Source organism: Podarcis muralis, chromosome 3 (assembly GCF_964188315.1).
Source record: "Podarcis muralis chromosome 3, rPodMur119.hap1.1, whole genome shotgun sequence".
NCBI classification, from domain to species: domain Eukaryota; kingdom Metazoa; phylum Chordata; class Lepidosauria; order Squamata; family Lacertidae; genus Podarcis; species Podarcis muralis.
The window spans coordinates 97,507,692-97,531,474 of record NC_135657.1 but is presented as its reverse complement, the minus strand read 5'-3'; the positions used below and the strand labels follow the sequence as shown (position 1 = coordinate 97,531,474).

Below are 23,783 nucleotides of genomic sequence, written 5' to 3'. Positions count from 1 at the left end.
CCCTCTACCTGAAAGGATATGGCTAAAGCTTAGTTAGCTAAAACAGGCCAGCTAAAGGCATAGCCAAGATGAGTGTCACCTTGTCTGCAATGCCCAAGGATGTTTCTGGAAAACTGCCATAACACACAATAACCTGAGTCTCTGCTAAATACAACTTGTGTAGGATAAAAGACACCTACAAGAATGCTGAATTTTTGTATGCTATGTTTATCAGTTCCTTTAGCTGGCTGACTGAATCCAGTAACATTTTAATTTGTACTGTACAGATTCCTCTGGTTCAAGCTGGAACTGGGTTTGACCAATCAAGTTTTTTAATCCACCAAAATTGAATGGTATCTTTGAATTTTTCCCCTCATGCCCATTCCTGAATTTGCTATCCCTCTGTACTTTCAGTGCTTCCATTGAGAGCATCATACTGTATCAAATTGCTTTCTTACAATCCACTGTCATCCCCTAAAATTTGCCCCACCAGAGTTGTACTACATCAACTTCTGAAGGGCTAAAGGTTATCAATCAATATTCCTTAAGTGGTCATTTTGATGCTAATCACTAAACAAATGATTACTCACACAAAATATTTAATTTACATTGTGTTGTGCAATTGTTCTCAGCTTGCATATTTATAAACTTGTCGCTCATCACTTGAGAAGAAATGGTTTTTCTTCACTCAGAGATAATCTTCTTGTAGGTGGGAGGGGAGAAAGGCATGTCTTAAGGAACTGGTGCATGTAGTTAGGTCATGTTAGGAGACTTTGCTGAGTTCTATTTTTGGCACCACTGGTATACATAATCATCCAAAACTAAATAAGAACATATTGGTTAGATCTATAGCAGCCAATGCCTAGGGGCCATGAGCGCTTCGGTTCCCACTATAAAATATTTGAGGGAGCCAGCCCCCCCCCCAAAGTTGATGGGCATTCCGATTCAAATGGTGGGTGTGCACTGCATCATGTGATCGCTTATGTGGGGTGGAGGTTACCTGGGCCCCCACAATATTTTATTCAAGTTGGCACTTCTGGTTAGAGCCAATATACTTCTAGTCTTTCCGAAACTAGACAGGATCTGCAAACTCAGACAAAATTTTGGAACTGAGCAGCTGCAAAGCTATTCTCTCCTGGCCACATATAAACTATTATAGTTTCAGAGTAGCACATGAAAGAGTACGATTTCAGGCCCTTATGTTACAGCCACAAAACACATGAACAATCCCACAGAAATAAACACCTGCAAGTGGTAAAACATTCCCAGTATTGTGTTCAGCACAGCTACTTTGGTAATGAATACATTAAAAAGAGTTTTTACCTCATTTTGTGGGGTGGGGGGGATCAAACCCAATCTGGAAATATAATTATCCTAGGAACCTACCAAATGGCATAGGTGTCTCCTGATACTAGTTCCTAACTGCTTGCTGACCACACCATAAAGTGTAAAATTAATGTAGTAAGTGGCTATGGAGTGACTATGATTAAGCATAATTTGTTTTCTTCATTGTTAAGTCCATTGTCTGCATGCTACCAGCTGTGAAATTGTGCAATAAGCCATAATTAAACAGTGAAAGAGAGTAAACAGAACTAGTTAAGTGTAATTTGGTGCAGAGAGAAACACAAGGTGACTTTTAAAGTTTTTTTTATTAGCACAAAGCAGGGGAGGAAACAAACAAACAACAACTGTGAAACTTATGGTTTAAATGAGTCCACGGTGATTGTAAAATACCACTAAAGATCAGCTTGCACTACAAAACAGCGATACTACTAAGAATAACTCAGAAGGTCATTTTTCAGCTTGTCTGGTTTATCTGAGGCTGCAGTCCTCAATGTGTTTACATTTCTGCAGCCCATTTGAGTTCCGTTGGGGGTTTTACAAAAGCACCGAGGGTCACAGCCCAGATTGAGGAGTAAAGTTCGGTTCCCAAATTATATATAACTAATAAAAGTCTGATCTTCCCATTGCCGTAAGCAGAGTTCCATCCTACAGATATAGCACCAATTTGCATATAAAGTTAATAACAGCTGCCCCTGCAATGGCTTTTTGTTGCCAGCCACATAACAGCTTCTATTCATAATGATGTAATTGCATCTGGGGATGGTATGGTTAGAGAACCGAGACTGTGATGCCCACCTCAAAAAGCTTAACTCTTCCTTGGACATTGCCAGTTATCTACTGCAGAAACACTATGGGGGGGGGGGAACGACCTACAGCTTCTCTTTAGCCTTTTGCCTGTCAAACACAGCCCTTACAAATCTACTTCCTGCTGCCCTTATCATGCTTGGAAGATTAATGAGTTCCTTCTGGCGCTACTAGCCTTGTTTTGCCACCTGTGCCAGGTTTGACGTCGGGCACCTCTTCGCCATGCTTGTACACACTGACGGTGACATCCACCATCTCACCACCATACTTGTTCTTGACATTGATACTGTACTTTCCTGAGTCTTCTGATGCCACCCCCTTGATGACCAGACCGGCATACTTTCCTTGCTCCAGTTTGACTACATAGTGATCATTCAGTTCAAGCTCCTTGTCGTTCTTAAACCAGACTATCTCAGGGTCGGGGTTACCAAACACAGTGCAGGTCAGATTCAGGGTCTAAAACAAACAGGGAGGGAGCAGGGAAAAAATGTGAAATCCAGACTTTGGCATTGGCTTGCTAACTTAGATTTCTTGATCTCATAGCATGATTGTCACAAAACCTCACAAATCTCTGCCACTGTGACAGCTTTCCAACATACACTGGCATTATCCCAGCTCATCACATGACACAATGGGTTGTAACCAGTGCTTTTTTTTCCTTAAAAAATGTTTAGGGGTACTCTCATTTTCCTACTCATATTGAAGTACTGCCCCTCAATGAGGCCAAACTTAGATTCACAAAATGTTTGGGGCATGCGTACCCCCTGCGTCCCCCCAGGGGGGAAAAGCACTGGTTGTAACCAATTGTGTCTTGTCTGTCCCCTGTTCCTACCTCACAGAAGATTTTGCAAGTAACAAACTGTAAACTGTGTACAGCTACTGTTTTTTAAAGACTGGTATTTATTTTAAAACTGCAAAGAGTCACCCAAAGGCTGACACAGACCCAATGCTACCACTACAGTCTCCAGTTTATAGAGATAGCCCAGGTAACCCTCCTAGACATAATTACGATGGGACTTTAAGTGACTGCCTGCTGTTGTTGTTTTTTTTAAATGGAAAAAGGGTGAAGATGATTCTCACTGATTCCCACCCCCCTCTGTACAAAACTCCACCACATAAACCTGCTCCAGATAGTTTCGATACTGCAAGAGGTGGTGCAGACAAATGAAAGAATTCTGAAAACTGCCTCCCTCCTTCTTCCATCCATTGGAGAAAAGAACCTTCCTGCACAGGTTACAACCCAGACTGCTAAATCGGATCCTCTTCAAGGAGGGTCCTACTTGCGCTCAGGACCTTGGGGCCTCCATGACATCTGGAGGCAGGGCATAGCCCGGTTTTTGCTGGGGTGGTTCCACGATCGCCCCAGTTCCAGCACCCAATCAGGCTGTTGCAAGTTGGGGGAGGGGGAAGTTTTTATAAATGGCAGAGCGACACGTCGGAGCCACTCGCTTCGCGCTGCTGAACATCTGCCCACCTGCCCTCTTTGGTTTCTGTGTTTTGGCCTTGCTTGGGACTTCAGTTGGTCACCTGTTTTGTGGCAGGGGCCTGGTAAGAATTTTGTCCACATGGCAGATTGGCACTGGCCATTTGGTTTTTGCCTACTTCCCAGCAATCATCACAACTTTGTAAGTTTTTCCAGTTAGGCACTGAGTTAGATGTGGTTGGGGGAGGGGACGTGTGACCATCACCTGCCCCTCCTTAAAAAAGGGTGTTCTGTTATAGGAATCTGGGGGTTCTGGATCTTGTCTGAAGTCCGCTTGAGGGGCTAGGGCCATGCCAGGACCACAGGAACCCTGGGGTGAGCTACAGCCGATTTGCATCAATGTAGCTCCCTCGTTTGGTTTACCCTTCCAGACCTCCTACGGGGTGGGCAGGTGTCAGTTTTAGTTTGTCAGTACCTAAGCCCATACCGCTCACATTGTGGAATCAATAAAGCTGTGGCCTAAATTTTGCCCATTAATCTTAAACAAGAAATTTGAGTCTGTATGAATTTATTTCTAGGGGGTTACCTGATGTCCTCGAAGCGCAATCCTAAAAAGCATGGCAATCCTGAAATGTTTCTTGCCTTGCTAGAAACACACCCAACCCCTTTGAAGGTGGTGAAGGGCTGCATCAATTTTCCTCTTTAAACATGGAGCTGGCAGCACTTCTTCAGTGCCAATATGGGCGACACTCTAATTCCTCCAGCATAGCACCCTTGCAGAATATTGTGTGGGATCAAGTGAGGGGGCTGCATATTTATAGGTGTATTTAAAATACAAATGTAATGCTATTCTCTCATGAGGCTTTTGTAGTCTTTTTTGTATCCACACCATGACAGCCAAGCCACATGGCTTATCCTTACCTTGCCTTCCATTATTGTCACCACATCGGGCAAACCACCAAGCACTTTACCACGATCTATAAAGAAAAAGCAATCAAATTATATAATTATCCATGCATTTTGCCAATTGGAGAGTAAGTGCCTATAGGATGATCAAGGTGAGTGAGACAAATGCTGAAACGGGGGGGGGGGGACAGTGTCAGCAGCTACTTCCTGATTTTTAAGGAATATGCAAAATATGAAATGTCTACAACATTAGCCAGCAAGTGGATACTGAAGATTTTTAAAGGGTACAGCCCGTTCTGTGTTGTCTTCATCCTCAATTTACTTCTTGCTCCCTCAGAGGTTTTCTTTCAGTTTAGAAACTCTTAGGCACACCAAACTCTTAAAAAACAAAGACTGGGAGACTATTTAAAAATAGGAGATAAGGAACAGCTAAGCTCTTAGCCGATTGCAATGCAAAGGGGTTTACAGTGGTACCTCGGGTTAAGTACTTAATTCTTTCCGGAGGTCTGTTCTTAACCTGAAACTGTTCTTAACCTGAAGCACCACTTTAGCTAAAGGGGCCTCCTGCTGCTGCCGCTCCGCCGGAGCACGATTTCTGTTCTTATCCTGAAGCAAAGTTCTTAACCTGAAGCACTATTTCTCGGTTAGCAGAGTCTGTAACCTGAAGCGTATGTAACCTGAAGTGTATGTAACCCGAGGTACCACTGTATTGTGATAGCATCATACACTTACTTTTAAACTAACATTTATACATTACGCAATAACAAATGTCTCTGGACAGCTTACAGCAACTTGAATTAATTTTTGGTGAAACATTAAGTAGTGCATGATTCCCAGCATCTCTAGGTAGGGCTGGGTGAGACTCCTTCCTGAAATGCTGGACAGCTCCTGATGCATTTCAGTGTCAACAATACTAAGATAGATTGTTCATTGGACTGACTATGCATAAGACAGCTTCCTATGCTCCCATAATCAGTATCCCCAGTTTTCTCCAAGTAATGCTCAGTTCAAATTTCAACACATCTGGACACTTTGAAAATGGAAACATCCAGTTTCTTCTGGCTCAACAGCACCAGGTGAGACTCTGCTAATATATACAGAGTTGGCCTAAAGATTTTGCTTTTGCTTTTTCTGTAGATCAAGATGAATTTAAAAGCGTGCCCACACAACCCATGTTTTATCTTATACTGAGCAGCATCATAATAATAATACATACAATTATTAAGAGTTGACTAGGATATTATTTTCCTAGTTTCAGTTTTACACTTCATTCTAATTTTTACCTATCCTGTTATTGTAACTGCACAATTTAGCTGGGCTCCACATTCAGGGGCATTATCACTGACATAAATTAGAGTCCCCATTTCACCTGTAAGCAGGGGCTGAAAAGGTGGGTGAATCTAAAAAGGCAGGCAGTTGCTCTTTCTGCAGGGCATTTAAATAACTGAAGCAGACACCCCGAAATGTTATCACCCCAGGAGATTGCCTAGTTTGCATCTACGGATTTGGCAGGCTCTGCATATACAACCGAGAAAAACATTAGCTGACCATTTCAGGTAAAATGATTGTCCTGGGAAATGGGAAATGACTAGCGTCTGTCATCATAATGGTACAGAAATCATAGTGAAATGTGATGAAATAAGACACCTCCCTGGAAGCTATGATTTTAGGCTAAAAGTGGAAGTATATTACAGGCAAGTAATAAATAAGCATGCTTAGGGTCAGAGTACCTGACTGATTATCCATGCTGGTGAATAACGGGCAGCCCTTATGTATACTATCTATCACTCAGATTTCTTGCCATCATCAACATGAAATCTGTCATACTTGGTTTCCAGTCTGCATTGCATATAGTCACCCGTAGTCTGTTCTCACTGTCAGCTCTGAAACCTAACTAACAATAGTTTCTTAAGCTGAGAGGTTTAGGCTGGACACCCATTCTCTCCCACTTTTCTATTCCCACCTGCCAACTCGCTTTCCAAGAATAAACAAACACAGGTTCTCCAGCTAAGACAGACTTGCTTGACAACCCTCCCCTCCCCCAACAGAGAGCAAAAGCAGGAGGTTTATCAAGTCTTAGCGGGGGGGGGGGTCATCGGACATTTATTGTGGACTGTGCTAAGGTTGGTGGGTTACAAGTTTTCCACATCTTCTCTAAAATGGCAACTATCAATTTGGTTTGAAAGTGCACCTTCCTCTTAAAATGAACTGATAGAAAGCACTGTTATATATACCTTATTCCAGGCTTCCTCAAGGCCCTCCAAATGTTTTGAGACTACAATTCCCATCATCCCTGACCACTGGTCCTGCTAGCTGGGAATCATGGGAGTTTTAGGCCAAAGACATCTGGAGGGCCGAGGTTGAGGAAGCCTGCCTTATTCCTTCACTTTTGTTGAACTTTGTAAGGTAAATAAAAGGAACAAGGTCTACCTAGCATTCACTAGGCTGCTAGATCCTGCTCTTTTATGACGATAATAAATAACATGCTTCCTCTGTACAGAATGTACTTACTCTTCTCAGCAAAAGCAGCTGCCCTAAAGTGGGGAAAGAAAACAGAAAACAGAATAATTAATATCACAATTATGCATATGTATATATACACAAGGGACATGGGTGGCGCTGTGGGTTAAATCACAGAGCCTAGGACTTGCCGATCAGAAGGTCGGCGGTTCAAATCCCCGCAATGGGGTGAGCTCCCGTTGCTCGGTCCCTGCTCCTGCCAACCTAGCAGTTCGAAAGCACGTCAAAGTGCAAGTAGATAAATAGGTACCACTCCAGCGGGAAGGTAAACGGCGTTTCCGTGAGCTGCTCTGGTTCGCCAGAAGCAGCTTAATCATGCTGGCCACATGACCAATAAAGCGAGATGAGCACCGCAACCCCAGAGTTGGCCACGACTGGACCTAATGGTCAGGGGTTCCTTTACCTTTTATATATACACAAACATTACTCTCCCACCTTTGGAAGAGTTCAAGGTGCTGTACATGGCTTTTTGTAGTCTCCCTTATATCCCCACAACAGCCCTGTGAAGTGGTATGGACTCGCTCAGGAGGTGGTGGACTCTCCTTCCTTGGAGATTTGTAAGCAGAGTTTGGATGGATATCTGCTGTGGATGCTGTAGCTGAAATATCTGCATTGTAGGGGATTGGACTACAATTCTATGATTCTAAGTAGGTTAAGCTGAGAAATGGTGACTGGTCCAAAGTCACCCGGTGAGTTTCATGACTGAGTGGAGTTTTGAGCCCTGGTCTCCTTGATAATTGAGTCCAACAATCTAATCATTATGTCACATGGGCTCTCCATAGAAATAGGGTGTAAGAAACATCTTATACCCTATTATGTTAGAATGACACTGGTAGCCAAGACAAAGTAATTGTCATGAGTTTAAAGGAAAACGGTATAAAGCTTACTTGAGTCTCTGGAATTCTGCATAAGCATCGTCAAACGCTGCAAAGAAACATTTTTGAGTATTATAAAGTTTGCCTTTTGAATCGGCACAAATGCTTTGATGCCTACTTGTGTTTCTTTTCTGTTCTCAACTTATAAAAGTGGTAGAGAAACATCAAATGAAATCTAAGAAGAGAGATCAAAGGCAGCCCTGATGAGAAGAGGCATAGCATGAACGAAGTTGGTAGTGTGCCTTGAAAACTGTTAGCACAAAATAAATACCTAATAATAAACAATGAACATTAATTCCCCAACTGCAAAATGGTCCCAAATTACAGTGCGATGAATCCAGTTGCCTGCTTAAAGATGCCTACCTTGTCCAGATAAATCAATACTCCGCTTATAGGACTCCTTGCCATCAGAGAGCTCAAAGGTGTACTTCCCTTTATCCTTTTCTGTGGGCTCACATATCTGCATCCAGGCAATTTCATCACTGCCTCCAATCCTCATCTTTTCACTAGAAGAAATCTTAGATTCCCTGGGGAAATGAACACAGGGAGTGTCTTCAAAATACACACAGAGAGAGTTTTGAGGTGAGAGCATAATAAAGCAACATATCGGCTATTTTCCAAGGACCCTTACAACTAGTTTCAAACACCTACAGTAGGTGGACTTTGGGCTTCTGTTTCTTGAGCAACAGTTTCTCTTGCTCTGTGACAAAGCCTTTTGAGGCCAGGAGAATTTTCAGAAGCAAGCTGAAACATGGCGTACGGGGGGATCAATAACAAATGTTCAAAGGGGGGAAAGCAATACAATTTTTTGCTGGCCATGCTAGCCCTTGGATTGGGTATGCCTTGGTTTAGCCATCAGACTGAAGGTTATAAAAGTAAGCATACTTGTAAGCTTGTTGACCAAGGGTTAGCGGGAGAGAAACGTGTTTTCTCATTCAATGGATTCATAATCAGCGCCAGCTTCAAGAAATGCAAGACGGAATTTACAGGCTAACCTAAGCACTATCAGTTTCCTTGACATAAAATCATGCTCTGGGTCTAGAAGCCAGAGGACAATTCTGGGGTTAATTTCATCACATCTGGGAGATTCATTTTTGGATGTTCTAGCCTCCACCTTTGTTTGGTTTGTTTTCTTCAAAGCCTATGACTCCTTCCTATTTCATTTTGAATTTATTTTATACTTATTTTTAGTCTATTCATATTTCAATTTAATAATCTACATGAAGCTTGAAGGAATTTTATTTTTTTTAAGGAAGAACATCTGTCACCCAGAGAGGGTTCTATTACTTCTGCTATTTATCATTTATAGTGCTTTCAAGATGTGCATTGCATTTTCAGAGTGAAATAGGAGACATATGCAAAGAGACAGGATGGGGACGAATGCCAGCAAGGGGAAGGGGAAAGACAAGCAAAAGCAGATTAGATCAGCCAAGGGTTTGTGAACAGCTCATTGGTGCAGCTCACTTTTGGCTTTGTGGGCAAAAGGTACCAGGTTCAATCAATCTCAGGTCAGGCTGAGAAAGACTCCACTTTTTAAATCCTGGAGAGCCACCGGCCATTAGTGCAAAGACAAGAACAACCTAGAGGGTCACGACTCAGTGTATGTCAGTCCTATGTTCATGTTTGAAAGATGGGCTTTCGGGCACACAGGGCAGCATGGAAAAAAGCACAACGGACCTTGCTAGAAGTGTACAACCTGAATAAAATTCTAAACTTCAACCTGAGATGTTCGAGGCTGTGCCACTGGTAAGATTTCGTTATTTGCCTGGGTCGCTGCTGCATTTTGATTTTTAAATGTGCGGTCTGTATTTTATATGCTTGACATTCTAGGACCAAGCAATGGATGATACTACTGAGAGAGGGATAGGAAAAATGTAAAGGAAAACACTTGGCCGTTTGTGTACAACCTCTACTACACAGGATTAGGTTTCCTGGGAGCGTGATTTTAGCCTGTAAATAGGAATATCAAGTTCTGGATATTTTGCTCCGTCATTAAGAAGGTGGGGAGACATTTGCTCCCCTACAAGCTTAAGAGTGTTTAGTAGTAATAATAATAATAATAATAATTTATTATTTATACCCCGCCCATCTGGCTGGTTTCCCCAGCCACTCTGAGCGGCTTCCAATAAAACACTAAAATACAATAACCTATTAAACATTAAAAGCTCCCTTAAACAGGGTTGCCTTCAAATGTCTTCTAAAAGTTTGGTAGTTTTTTTCCTCTTTGACATCTGGTGGGAGGGCGTTCCACAGGGCGGGTGCCACTACCGAGAAGGCCCTCTGCCTGGTTCCCTGCAACTTGGCTTCTCACAGCGAGGGAACCGCCAGAAGGCCCTCAGTGCTGGACCTCAGTGTCCATTTCCCAAATTTCCTCACCTGTTGAGGTTAGGCAGGTAGCAACTGCAGGACTCTACCCTCATACTGCGGGTTCAAATTCAATTATGTATTTTCTGTGGGGGCACCTTATTTGTAGAGTTCCCCCAAACCCCACCTATACAACCAGGTAAGTGTTGATTTATTTGCTCAGGCATTATATTTCAACACATGTTGTCTTATCACTTCAGATTTGAAAACACAATCAGACTGCTTTTGTTGTTGCTATGCTGTCTTATTTAGCCCTCATGTTGTTTGGTTTTATCTCACTAGTTTATCTTATAAGCAATTTTTACAGCTTTTTTTTTCTTTTTAGTCATAAGAAGTTTTAAAAATAATAATCGATAAGGTCGGATACTAAACAAATGACTTATATGTGCTGCAGCCTTTTGGTTCTTTAGAGCTGTTGGTGATCCTGACCAAAGGAATAGAAACTAACAATTCAGGGTGAGCACAGACGTATTGGTTTGCAAACAATCATTGGCTCACAGGTGCATTGGAAATATAATCTAGGCTGTGAAACGATGCATCCAGTGCTCAGATTATTATTTTTTAATCCAGCTATTTCCATCCAGAAAATGACTAGACCTCAGTGGCTAAAATATTGATACCTCCAACTTAGATTCTCATCGATCAGCTAAAAACCCCCAAGTCCAAACAGAAATGATTTGGCCTAATGATGACGAAGGCCTAATACGAAAAGATTGAAATATCATTACTTAGCTTTTGCTTTGCTATCCTAGATTCAGCTCACTCGACCAAGCAAGTCTCTAGATGGGAATTCAGATTCCCTGCAGTGCAATGAGTGGATGATTGCATGCTGGCTTTACGATTTGTTTTATGCTCCCTGCGATGCAAAGTGTTGGGATGATTCAGGGCGGGCTGGGGATTTGCATGCAATGCTGCCAGCTGTGCTGATGACAGCATGGAAACCAAAAATTGTCTCATTTCTTATGAAAAGGTTGTCGCCTGAATTTTTCATTTTTCTACTTTTTTTTAAAAAAGAAGGAACACTGAAGATTCGCATCTCTCCACCCCACCCCCAATATTAGTATCAATATCAAAATGTTAATTTGTTTAGTCTCTGAATACCAGGCAAAAATCACCCAGTACAGTCATACCTCAGCTCCCAAACACCTTGGGAGTAAAACGTTCCGACTCCCGAATGACTGGAAACTGGAAGTGAGTATTCTGGTTTTTGAACTTTTTTTGGAAGCTGAATGTCCGACGCAGCTTCCACTAGAAAGGACCCTTCCATAGCCTAGGACCCTCGTACCTACGGGACCGCCCCACGTATGCCCCACGTATACCCCACGTATGCCCCACGGAGAGCCTCAAGGTCCATAAATAGCAACACCCTAGTGGTCCCGGGCCCTAAGGAAGTTAGATTAGCCTCAACCAGAGCCGGGGCCTTTTCAACACTGGCTCCGGCCTGGTGGAACGCTCTGCTTCATGAGACCAGGGCCCTGCAGGATCTGATTTCTTTCTGCAGGGCCTTTAAGACAGAGTTGTTCCACCTGGTCTTTGGCTTGGAGCCAATTTGATTCCCTCCCCCTCTTTCTTTTTTCTTTTTCCTTTCTCCTCCTGCGATGAGGCTGCATTTTAATATTTTAATGTTTCAATATTTTAATGTTGTATTTTAATCTTGTTCTTAAGTTGTATTCATTCAACTTGTTTTTATTATTGCTTGTTAGCCGCCCTGAGAACGGCCTTGGCTGGGGAGGGTGGGGTATAAAAATTGTTGTTGTTGTTGTTGTTTCCAGCACACCTGTGCAATCCGGAACCAATTGGAAGCCGCCCCTTGGTTTCTGAACTTTTCAGAAGTCGAACAGACTTCCAGAATGGATTCCGTTCCACTTCCAAGGTACATCTGTATTCAGGGCTTGGCTGTTACTTACTTGTGAAGCCAACTTGCTTTCATTTCCTCTGTGTAGTACTTCAAGAAACACTGTAGTCTTATGCCTTCTGGAGTACAGTGGATCTTCAGTTCAGAAGCAGATTTACCTACAGGGATAAAGCATTATTCAGATCCAGTGGTTGGGTTTTAGAATCTCAAATCATGATCTAAGAAAAAACTCCAACAACCAGACATTCTTAAGATTCATTCTACCTACAGACTTTCAGTAAATAAATAGTGAATCAACAGATCTCCAGGACCACTCCTCTTAAAGGGCTGCCATGAAACAAGGTCAATATAATGATGCTGAAGAATTGTTTTTTTAAAAAATTATCACGTGTTTAATTAGACATTAAAAAACCATACTCACAATAAATTAAAATTGTTATTACTATTATGTCATCTATGTATGTTGTTTTGTTGTATGAAATGCGAGAAATCTGGAGATTGTTGACATTTACTGAAAAGTCTTAAAAGGCCCGAAGGAAATGCCAGAAATTCTGACCTACCAATAAATCTCAAAGTCAGGTCAGTGCCCTCAGTAAATGACCAAATATTACCCACATTTCCAAAATTAACACGATTAAGCATGGTGAAGTGTCAAAAACAAGTCAAACATTTCCATCATTCTTAGAATTTACCAATAAAAATCAACATTCACTAAGTTTCTGATGCTTACTCTGTAAACCATAATTTCCCTCACGCTGTAATATTTCAGTCCTAAGTGCAATATTTATATTAATATATTCAATATATTACAGAATTCAATGTGATTTAGATTTTAATGATGAAATTTTTAAAAAATTCTTCTGAGTTGGATCATACTGTGACCATAAACACACTTATAGAAGAGTAACTTCTTATCACAAAGCTAACAAACTGCATTGCCCAAAGCCTCTTCAATAAACGACACAAAAACAAGCATGTGGTAAAAAAAATATGCCTTCCTGTTTAATAATGTCTATTAAAGTCAAAAACCGATTCAGAATGTTAACTACACCTTAGAAGGGAATAAGGCTCTTTTGAGATTTCCTGCTTTCAGTGACAACAGGTTATCTCAGTTTCTGAAAATTTTAATATATTTTTGAAATGAAGTGGAAATAACATTTACTCACCACTGATTCGACTCAATCCCAGGATCATATCTTCATATACTGAGGAGAGGAAGGGGGAAACAACAGATTGTTAGCATGGGAAATACAGGTATGTAGTATTCACATGAGAAAGCTTTACACAGATAAACAATGATACTGTGATAATTATTTCAGAAGGGCTTGCGCTTGGTTATTTTGACTTTATGTTCTTGCATTTAACAATCTTGGTCTCCATATCACTGCACACATAGCTTTGGCTAAGTCCAAATTAGACCAGTTCAGTGGGCCAACCTGCCAAATATCCCTCAGTTGTCCTCATGAGCTGGAATCTTGCAACCAGTTTCAGAGCTGATGGGGACAACCTCTGTGTATTTGGCAGGCTGTCCAGAAAGAGCCTTCAGGAGGGGTCAGCAATGGAGTGCAGGTCAAACATGCCCAGCCCCAAACTCCACCCTCATGCAGATGTTGCCAGATGTTTGAGGGCACCTAAGGTAGGCTTCTGTAAACAGCTCAAACAGCCACCTCATGTGGCTATTTTTTGAGTGTTTTCCTGAGGGAGGAACTGACATTAATTAAAGGACAATATGTGCATGTATTTGGCAGTAGAAAATAAATAAATCTGAGGGAATGAGTTACTCCAAGAATCATACAGCAGCAATCAGAGGTTTGTGAGACTTGAGCTGTATGAGATGAGGTGGATGACCTGCATGACCTTAGAAGGAGCAGAAAATATGCAGTTATAAATGTTTCAGAACTTCTCACAACTTCCATGCCAGAGGAGCTTCCATCCCAGAGGTGAAGTAGTTATTTCCTTTATTCCCTGTGGTTTGGAATAACAAATAACCATGCATGACCAATGCAGGGGAAAATAGAGCTTTACCTTGTCCTGATACATCAATAGTAGACATATCTTGACCTCGGTCATCTGACAGTGTTGCCTTATATTCACCCTGGTCCTTTTTAGACAGCTAGAAATAAAATACGACACAGGGATTGTGTGACTTATATTAATGAAAGTCACTTAAATACTTGCTGCATTTTCTATATCAGAAAGGAAATCTACTTTGAACTTTGTCTGAACAGAAATGACATGAGAGGCAGATGCAGTGAGAGCATTGTTAATGAGATAATTATCACATTAATACTTTTGCATGTACTGCTTAATTAATTAAGCTGCCTACCAAGCTTAACATCATTTTAGGTCCAGTACAAACCAATGTAAGGTTAAAGGAAGTATTCATTTTGACAGAAAGAGATGAAGCAAGTTGGTTTAACATACTACCATATAGGTGATTAAAGATTGCCTTCTCACTTTTGGTTTATATCTATGTGAGATACAGTCAAAACCAAATACATTTAGGCAGTGGTGACTACCTTGAAAATATGCAACAGAGACCCCACCACAGGCACAGCTACTTGGGAGTAAATCTCATGGAAATCAACAAGATGTGCAGCAAAATCCTTTGCATGTTTACTCAGAAGTAAGTCCCTCTGTGTCCAGTGAGCTTTACTCCTAGATACATGGAATTGCAGCATTACTTCTGATTAAATATGGGGCATGATGTAGTCAAACAAAACATTCTTCAAGTCCATTGATTTCAGTGAAAGAGAGTATTTGAATAATAATAACCTGCACAAAGCTAAATTTCCCTCGCTAGCAGGAAACACAAATAAAAAGCACACACAAGAATGGGAGTTCCCATTGTTGGAGCAGCCAGCAAGTAGAAACCTCAATAATCTTGAACTTAGGAAGGAGGAATCTATTAAATGCGTCACCCAGAAATCATTACACCATACCTTTGGAATAGTCAAACAGACAAGCTCTTTCTGCAGGTCAGGCACCTCTTCAACATCAAATCCAGCACCATCTTTGTACCACTTGAAAAAGGTCTCTTTCTTGGTATTTGCCACCTGAACAAGGACAACAAAATCAATGAAGTATAATATGCTGCTAACAAGCTGTGCCTTGATGGTTTGTTTGGCTCACCAGTCACAACATTTTTGAAGGTCCACCTGCCCTCATATTAGTCTGCCCAAGCATTAAGATCTTCTTTGAAGGCCCTGCCCACATTTTGAGGTGCAAAATGGAGAAAGGCTTCATCCGTGGTGGCCCCTGTTTTGGAATGCAATTTGATTAATCAGGGGTGCATACTTAACAGCTTCCATTATGTTCTCTCTATTCACTGGATTTTGATCTTCATATTGTTTTAAAATATTGCTAGCTGCCTCAAGAGAAGATCCACATAAATATTCCAATAATTACAGACACATCTCATAATGTGGCACTTAGTTTCTACTGGAACCGATCAGAAACAGTAGCAAAGCATTTGGAGTGACTTAAGACTATGATTTGGACTGTGATTTGTACTTGAGACTAGTATTTGGAAACAATGTATTTTGAAATCAATGGGATTGCATGCCATTTCACATGATAGCAGTTGGGGAAAACAGCTGCCCACATGGTAGGCCAGAGATCACAGGGTGCTACTTGCATTGAGCCAATGGTCTATCTGACTGCACACTGGTTCTCCAGAGGTTCAGACAAGAGTCTTCCCCAACCCTACCTGCCTGGAGATGCCAGGAATTGACCCTGGGACCTTTTGCATACACAAAGCATGTGCTTAACTGCTGAGCTTCAGGTCTTCTGCTTTTTTCAGATATCTTCTGGGCTGCAACTTTCTGTGTTTTCTGAAGGAAACCAGGATCCATCACAAATAAGTATGCAGTACTTTCTTGGATCTGTTGCCAAAGTGCCTGTGGGAGCTGCTACCCAAATTGGTTCACCAGTGTTGCAATTCTGCCAAACGTTTCGCTCTTGGCGACCAATGACTGTGCTGGAGCTGGGTTAAAGGTCTTCTTCTACAGCATGGAGTGCCCTGCGGGAGGCAGGAGCACAAGGAAGCTTCCTGAAGGCAGCCCTTTTGAAGTGCTAGTGGAAATTCAGCTCAGCAGAATGGCGAGAGAGAAACAGTGTGTTGTTTTATGCTTGGAATATAGCTGTGTATTGGCTGACATGAAATATTGCTGGATGAGCGAGTTTAAACGGTAACTTGAAAGAAGCAATTTTAGAAAGAGGTTTTTTCAAAAAAAAAGAACAGAAGATGATTACTTTTCAGAGACACTGTTCTGTGCTGCTGAACAGGTCTGTCCATCATGGAGCCACTGTTGCTTCTGTAGCTGTAGTTTTTGTCACATTCGTCTAACAAGGATCACAGCAATACCAAAACTAAAAGCAGATATGGCAAAATTAGGTTTCCTGGCCCATAATGATTTTAGCAATGTGCCTGTGGAGTCTCTGGAAGAAATGCACACAGAGGCAAACTACTCTCCACGTGGAGCCCAAAAATAGCAAACAGTGAAATATAAACTACATTTGAAATTGAGCGAATATCCCAAAGCAATTTGTAGCAGGGCATGGAGTTGTACTAGTGAAAGAAGAGAAGTCAGAAATCACAGTAAAACTCAGGATTTTTGTATCTCAGGCACTGTAAGATTTATAAAGATGTTGGTTCCTTAATATGGTTTGGTACAGAACCCCTCTCCTGTCAGTCACTAAATGGCCGTTCTGATGAATGAATGGATCCTGTTTCGGAGTTATACCACCATTCTAGGTTTGGGTTGGACAGGAGAGGGTTAACAGGGCTGGAATGAGTGCAAAAGTTATTTGCTAGTCCCATGGCAGATGCTTTTTCGTTAAGGGAACTGTCAGTGATGTGTTTCCCTGGGAACTACCGGTAATTGTTAGTCTTCTTCTAAACAGGACAAAAGCAGGCCTCTCACCATGCAGCAAAAGATGGTGTAACCTAGGTGTCTGTGTGTAATAATAAACAATAGATTGCAGTTTGAACCAGAGAAGAAACAGCATCCAAAGAGAAAAATTGAAAGCTGAGTTTCGGCTCTGTGAACTAGCAACATTTGAGAGTGCTGACTCTTTCTCTAGAAATCTGAGCGCAGTTGGCTGTTTTGAGTGTGCCTCCACTGTGCCTCGACCTATGTGCAACCTGAAGACTTGTAACTAAACACAAATACTACAAAACACCAAAAGCCTTCAGTGATTTCCTTTCCAAAGAAACTGAACCTAAGTAAGCACGATGCCCCTTCCACTCCTCACCACTTGGTGAGACACCATGTTTCTGAGATTAACTCAGGGGTAGGGGGACAAAAGCAATAGCTGGGGAATGGGGTACTGGAAAAAGTTGAGCCACGGGCATTATATGTCACTCATTGTTCTACACAAGACACAGAGAATGTACCTAAGCTTCGTGCCACAAATGATCAAAAGCCAGTGGTGAATGGCTTGGTTGTCAATGAGGAATTCAGCTTCACTGCATTTTGGGTACACCCTCCCTCCCCCTCCCCACCCCAGCATACTGACTCCAGAAAATCCCCATGATTCAAAATTGTTGCTTAAATTTGCTAGCCTCGGTTTAGACTGATCTATGAGGGACTTGCACTGACTGTAGGTAGTAAGAGAATGGAAACAAATATCTTTCTCTTTCTGCCTGGCCTTCAGCTGAACTGTACCACCTTGAACACATCCCGATTCTGCATCCTTGCAACCCCAAGACATTGAGGCACTGTTGCCACCAGTGGCTATATTAGCAGTCATTGGCTTCATGGTCAGAGCCTTCTATCTCTTCATGTGCACATAGTACTCTATTTATATGCCCTAAGCTTTTGTACTGCAACTGCTTGCAGTTATGCCCCATGAGGAAGGGTGCCATTTTATTAAAAGGTAACAAAATATGATGGCTCACCTTACAGAGCAGCAGCACTTCGCATTCTTCTGAAATTTCCCAATACAAAAACTCCAGAAAATGAGGACCTTTAAAAAAAGGAAAAGATAAACATATCATATACTGTTGCTTCTATTGTTTTAGAGAAGGAACAAACTTGGAGAGAAACACAGAACAGGAACTAAATCACATGACAAGCAGTTGTCTCTGGGAGACCTTTACCCTTTTGGCCAGTGCACCAATACAAAGATAGTCATGTAAGGTGAGAGAGATGCTCAAGTCCAAAGAAGATCTGTGAGTACAGCTAAGTGCCCCTGCTGCACTTATGAGCACGATTGTGGGATTTGCGATGGCTCTGTGCTGCTCATATGCAAGTTGGCAAATGTGTTTACCAACATATAATGCATGCAAAGCAGGAACAAGGCTCTGTAATATCAATTTATGGTTTGCATAAGTAGTTAGGATGGCGTCCACGTTTTGAGTGTTTGCCACTTGATCGTTGCAGCACCAATAGGCAACGTCAGCAAGCCTCATTATTGGAGCGCTCATATCTAATTCCCTCAAAAGCTATGCTTTTCAACAGACTCACCCGGCACATTCAGCAGAAAATCATTAAGTGCTGAGCAATCAAGGTTTACGAAAACAAGTAATGTATGTCTATGTCTGATAGTAGCTACTCCGGACAAGTGAGGTAAAGAGGGCTGAAGCAGGAGTTCAACAAATGAATGTGCATATGCCTTAAGGACAGGCATGAGTAAGTATATTATGATGGAACCAAGAGGGGGAGTGGAAGGAAGTCAACCAAAAAACATTATGGTTTAATCTGGTTATGGTTTTTTTTTCTGTACAGTGGTACCTTGGGTTAAGAATTTATTCGTTCTTGGGGACCATTCTTAACCTGAAACAGTTCTTAACCTGAGGTACCACTTTAGCTAATGGGGCCTCCCACTGCTCCCACTGCTGCCACACTGCCGCCGCACAATTTCTGTTCTCATTCTGAAGCAAAGTTCTCATTCTGAAGCAAAGTCACTGGTCCCCCCCCCCCCCAGTTTCAGCATTTGTCTCACCTTGGTCATCCTATAGGCGCTTACTCTCCAGTTGGCAAAATGCACTGATAACTATATACAGTGGTACCTCGGGTTAAGTACTTAATTCGTTCTGAAGGTCCATACTTAACCTGAAATTGTTCTTAACCTGAAGCACCACTTTAGCTAATGGGGCCTCCTACTGCTGCCGCGCCGCCGCCGCACGATTTCTGTTCTCATTCTGAAGCAAAGTTCTTAACCCGAAGTACTACTTCTGGCTTAGCGGAGTCTGTAACCTGAAGCATCTGTAACCCAAGGTACCACTGTAATTTTTTTCTCTTCGTTTTGTCATTTTTTGAAATGTTATATATATATATAATACACACACACACACACACACACATATATATATACAGAGAGAGAGAAGAGAGAGAGAGAGAGAGAGAGAGAGAGAGAGAGAGAGAGAGAGAGAACTGGACCCAAGCCTGCTCTGAACTTCATCCTGGCACCATTCCTCCCTTCCGTGGGCAACATGCTATGTTTTGCCCCATGAGGAGAAATGGGAAGTGCTGCTCTGCCCTGCCCTGCCACCCGCTGCTGCCACCGCCCACTCCACCACTGCCGTGTGCCCTGCCACTTCCACCACTGGCGGAGAAGCATCATCATCATTGCCAATTTCAGGTGAGATCTCACCCAAAACTGAATGATCTTGTCCCAAGCCAGCATCAGTGGTGGCGGCGCTTCTCTGTTGCCGGCAGAGGCAATGGGGCAGCAAGGTTTCTGTGGGGGTGCCATGTGGGTGACTTCTGCCACTTGAGGCAGTGGCCTCACCCTGTCTAATGCCTGGGTCAGCTCTGCTCCCTCCCATTCGCTGCCGCAGTCATCTTCTTCCATTTCTCATCTATCAGGCAGAAGCAATGGAGAAACCTCTCCTGTCGGATCTCCTTTGGGCTGAAGAAAGTTGCCTTAGCAGCACCCCAAACACCCTGGTTCCTTGACACTATTACCCTAAAGAGGAAAGTACAAAATTGCTTTGGAAAGAAAACTCCAAACCTATTGCAACTTGATTATATATTGCAAGCTAATCTTTAGGGTTTTTACAGGGGAGGGAAGTACATTCCAACTATCTTGGAAGCAGGGCATGGTGACGTTGTGCGTGATAACAGTCTGCATGGAAACAAAATTACAGCTGCACAAAGTACTGTATTAGCATTTTTGGCATCCAGTGATGTCAGCGAGAATTAAGTGAGAACATTGTTCTCAGGGAATGTTCCCTTCCATCACACAAGAAAAACAAAGCTTGCCTAATTGTTCCCACCTTACCTTGTTTCCTCAGGAACTCCCTTCTCTGGAACTCGGCTTCAGCCAATACATCCTTGAACGCTAAAGAAATAAAAATAAAAAATAGGTGAGAGAAAACTCAGTTGCTCAGAGTGAGTTGCTTACTTGCTCAGGTATTCAGAAATGCTTAAATTACATTGTAACCCAGCCTTCCCCAATCTGTGGGGCAGTTGGATTAGATCACAGATGGAGAAACCCTCAGATATTGTTGAACTCCAGCTCCCATCAGCCTCAGCCAGCATGGGCAGTGATGGGAATTGTAGCCCAAAATGTCTGGCAGCACCAGGTTTGGGAAGGCCGCTGTAAGCGAAGGCACATCGGTCGGGGAACCTACCATCACCAATAAGAACTAATGAAGATTGGTTCTTGGCTTTCCCATCGTGAATCTGCACTGTGTAGGTTCCTTCGTTTTCAATAGTGAAGCGGTCCATAAGCATCTCAATGATACCAGTCGAATGGTCACATTTGATCTTATGCGTCTGAAAACAAGGCAGGTCAAAGAGATTATCTACGGGGATTATGAGGCTGGGCTGGAAGGGGAGAGGTGGGTGAGGCAACAGGGCTGCTCTGCCCGGTTCTCCCTGCAAAATGGGCCTGCTGCCAAATGTTTGGGGAGTGGAAAGGTGTTCCAGGGGCCGGGAAGGGTCAGGGTGGAGCCAGCCTGGGATTTGCTGGATCCCCAGTTGGTCTCACTGCCATTGTACATGAATATGATTGGCTGAAGGGTTTTATTTCCACATAAGGACAAGGGGAAGCTTAAAAGGCAATACAAAATAAAAGTAAATCATTGCTCTAGAAGGCATAAGAATATCAAGGGGAAAGACTCCTCTCTCTGCTGTATCTTTCCACAACTGGGTTTCTCCAGTATTGTGTCTTGAAAGCTTTGGTTGCTTCAGAAAACTGGCTCTTTTCATTCTAAATGGTGGCTGATCATCAACATCCTCAAAGTCATTTGTATGGTGCTTTAAAGTGTTCAAAGTTCTGTTTATGGGTTGGTTATTTGAGGTTGTGTGTTTAGGTTTATATAATAGCTTGAAGAAATCATATATATATGATTTCTTCAAACTATTATATAAACCTAAACACACAACCTCAAATAACTGTATGTTGCCTTAGAAGTTAATTTCATTGCATTTCCTGGGCTTATTCCCAATTAAGATTTAGGACTCAGCTACATTAGTCAAAAAACAGTGTTTTGGATGCATTAAAAACATGCAACTCCAGATGGCGCTGTAGAGCACAAAACTTTTCCATGCAATTTTACATAGCTTTTTTTCTCTTTTATTATAACAATTTAATTTGTGACTTATTTATAGTGGGGGTTTTCCTCTGTGTAGATCCACCCTTATTCCCAGTTATAGCTTGTTCCTAGTTCTACAGTCATAGGAATGTAGGCTTACATAGGATTTTATCACTTTTTTCTCTCTCTCTGAAGGACTAGGCAATATGAAATGCTAGTCTTCTTTCCATCAGTTTGTGGGAGGCACCACTTTTTTGCGGCTTTCCACAATCCGTATTGAACATCTTCTATACAAGCTCCATAGGGATTGATACAAAGCATTCAAGAGCACAGATGCACATCTTTTAATATTAATGTACCTTTTGAAGGCAGTACGCCTGCTGATTCTACCATATTCTGCTCCCACAACCAAAGGGGCGAAAACCAAAAATTTACATTTGCAATAGATCGATATTCAAAACAGAAAACTTAACTGCGTTTCCACTAGACAAAAGGAAACAAAGATTCAACCTTTTTTCTTTATACTTCATTGGAATATATCTATTATTCCCCTTTTAAAATCTACAGGGTGTGGGATTAAAACTGCCGCCTAGAAGAGCTAATGAATTTAGCCCTCTTTTTTATGTTCCTTCATTTCAAAAAATAAAATCCTTCGAAAGAAAGGCCAAAGGAAGTTGTTCCAATTAGAGCCTCATCGGAAATTATCTATTTTCGGCCAGTGTCAAGAACAAAACTATATTCCTGCTAGTATGATGGTCTATTGAACATGATCAGCAGCTGCAGTGACTGTCTCTGGGCAGGTTTTAGAATATAATTAGGTTTCTAGCTATTGCCATTATGCAGTGAGATGAAGTTCAATGGTTTTATGGCAGTCATAAATACGAGGCTTTTATGTGAATTTCCACAAAAATATCATCAATCTCCAAATGCAAACGTCACCTGTGGCTTGCTAATTAAAGAGGTGAAATAATACTACTGTTCCAAAAAAAGAGAAAAAAGTAGCTCTGATGCCAGTGCTTTCGTAGCATTGCTAAAAATACAAAAGGCAGGGAAGGAGGGAGAGATGACGCAGGTCTGGAAATAGCCAAAAGCAGAAGAGGGGAAAATGGCGCGGGAGGAAGAGGAGGGGGGGAGAAGTAATAGTCCCTGAAAATTACTGCTAAATAAGGAAGCAAAAAGTATAAATATAATATTCTAAATAAAGAACATTTCCCATTTAGAACTGTCTATATATAAACTAAAAGGGACGTGGTTGGCGCTGTGGGTTAAACCACAGAGCCTAGGACCTGCCGATCAGAAGGTTGGCAGTTTGAATCCCCACGACGGGGTGAGCTCCCGTTGCTCGGTCCCTGTTCCTGCCCACCTAGCAGTCCGAAAGCACGTCAAAGTACAAGTAAATAAATAGGTACCGCTCAGGCGGGAAGGTAAACGGCATTCCTGTGCACTGCTCTGGTTCGCCAGAAGCAGCTTAGTCCTGCTGGCCACATGACCCGGAAGCTGTACACCAGCTCCCTTGACCAATAAAGCGAGATGAGCGCTGCAACCCCAGAGTCAGCCACGACTGGACCTAATGGTCAGGGGTCCCTTTACCTTATATATAAACTAGTTAAACCTCTTAAAGAGTTTACAAAAAATGGAAAGAGTTCACTGAATTGCTATCTATTGCATAAAGCCTTGGAATGCTTTTTATGTTAGTTGCACCATAAAACCGCCCCGGCGCAGATGAATAGAGAGGAGGTGTGTTTCTCTGTGTGTGTTTTAATATGCTCCTACTACTGTGACTACAACTACAAATCTGTTCAGTTTCAATGGTGTACTGGATGCTGTACACCACAGAAATGGTGTGGACTTTGTTCAGGGGATGTTAAATTTGCATTATACTCTAAACAGAGGCCAATGGAGGCTGGGGGGAATAAAAGGGGGTGCCTGTCCTAGAATTGACAAGGAAGAAATTTTGCTTAAAATGTGGCTGGCTGCTGAGTCACTAATTATATAAAGCCAGAAGTAGGTGGGGCCTACTTCTCATATTGTTGTGTGGATGCCTGATTATTGTCCTCCAAAGCAACTGCTCTATTCTGAACTTTAAAATGGAAAGTGTAATGCTGGTGGTCAACAAAAGAGGTTAAAAGACTCTCTCAAGGCAAATCTTTAAAAATGTAGTATAAACACTGACAAATGGGAAACACTGGCCTGCGAGCGCTCCACCTGGAGAACAGCCTTTACCAA

At 42.1% G+C, this 23,783-nt stretch overlaps 1 protein-coding gene across 1 annotated transcript in view; it reads right to left on the bottom strand.

Moving 5' to 3' along the window:
* Window positions 1-1,615: 1,615 nt before the first annotated feature.
* Window positions 1,616-23,783, bottom strand: part of MYOM2 (myomesin 2) — an 81,489-nt gene continuing 59,321 nt past the window's right edge. The window contains exons 26-37 of the mRNA XM_028722386.2: window positions 20,652-20,796; window positions 20,300-20,359; window positions 17,973-18,040; window positions 15,013-15,126; window positions 14,096-14,183; window positions 13,237-13,275; window positions 12,123-12,228; window positions 8,215-8,378; window positions 7,864-7,900; window positions 6,968-6,990; window positions 4,472-4,527; window positions 1,616-2,583 (exon numbers count right to left, since the gene is read on the bottom strand). Coding sequence (XP_028578219.2) covers window positions 2,275-2,583; window positions 4,472-4,527; window positions 6,968-6,990; window positions 7,864-7,900; window positions 8,215-8,378; window positions 12,123-12,228; window positions 13,237-13,275; window positions 14,096-14,183; window positions 15,013-15,126; window positions 17,973-18,040; window positions 20,300-20,359; window positions 20,652-20,796 — 1,209 coding nt within the window. The 3' untranslated portion in view covers window positions 1,616-2,274. The remainder of the gene's footprint in view (window positions 2,584-4,471; window positions 4,528-6,967; window positions 6,991-7,863; window positions 7,901-8,214; window positions 8,379-12,122; window positions 12,229-13,236; window positions 13,276-14,095; window positions 14,184-15,012; window positions 15,127-17,972; window positions 18,041-20,299; window positions 20,360-20,651; window positions 20,797-23,783) is intronic.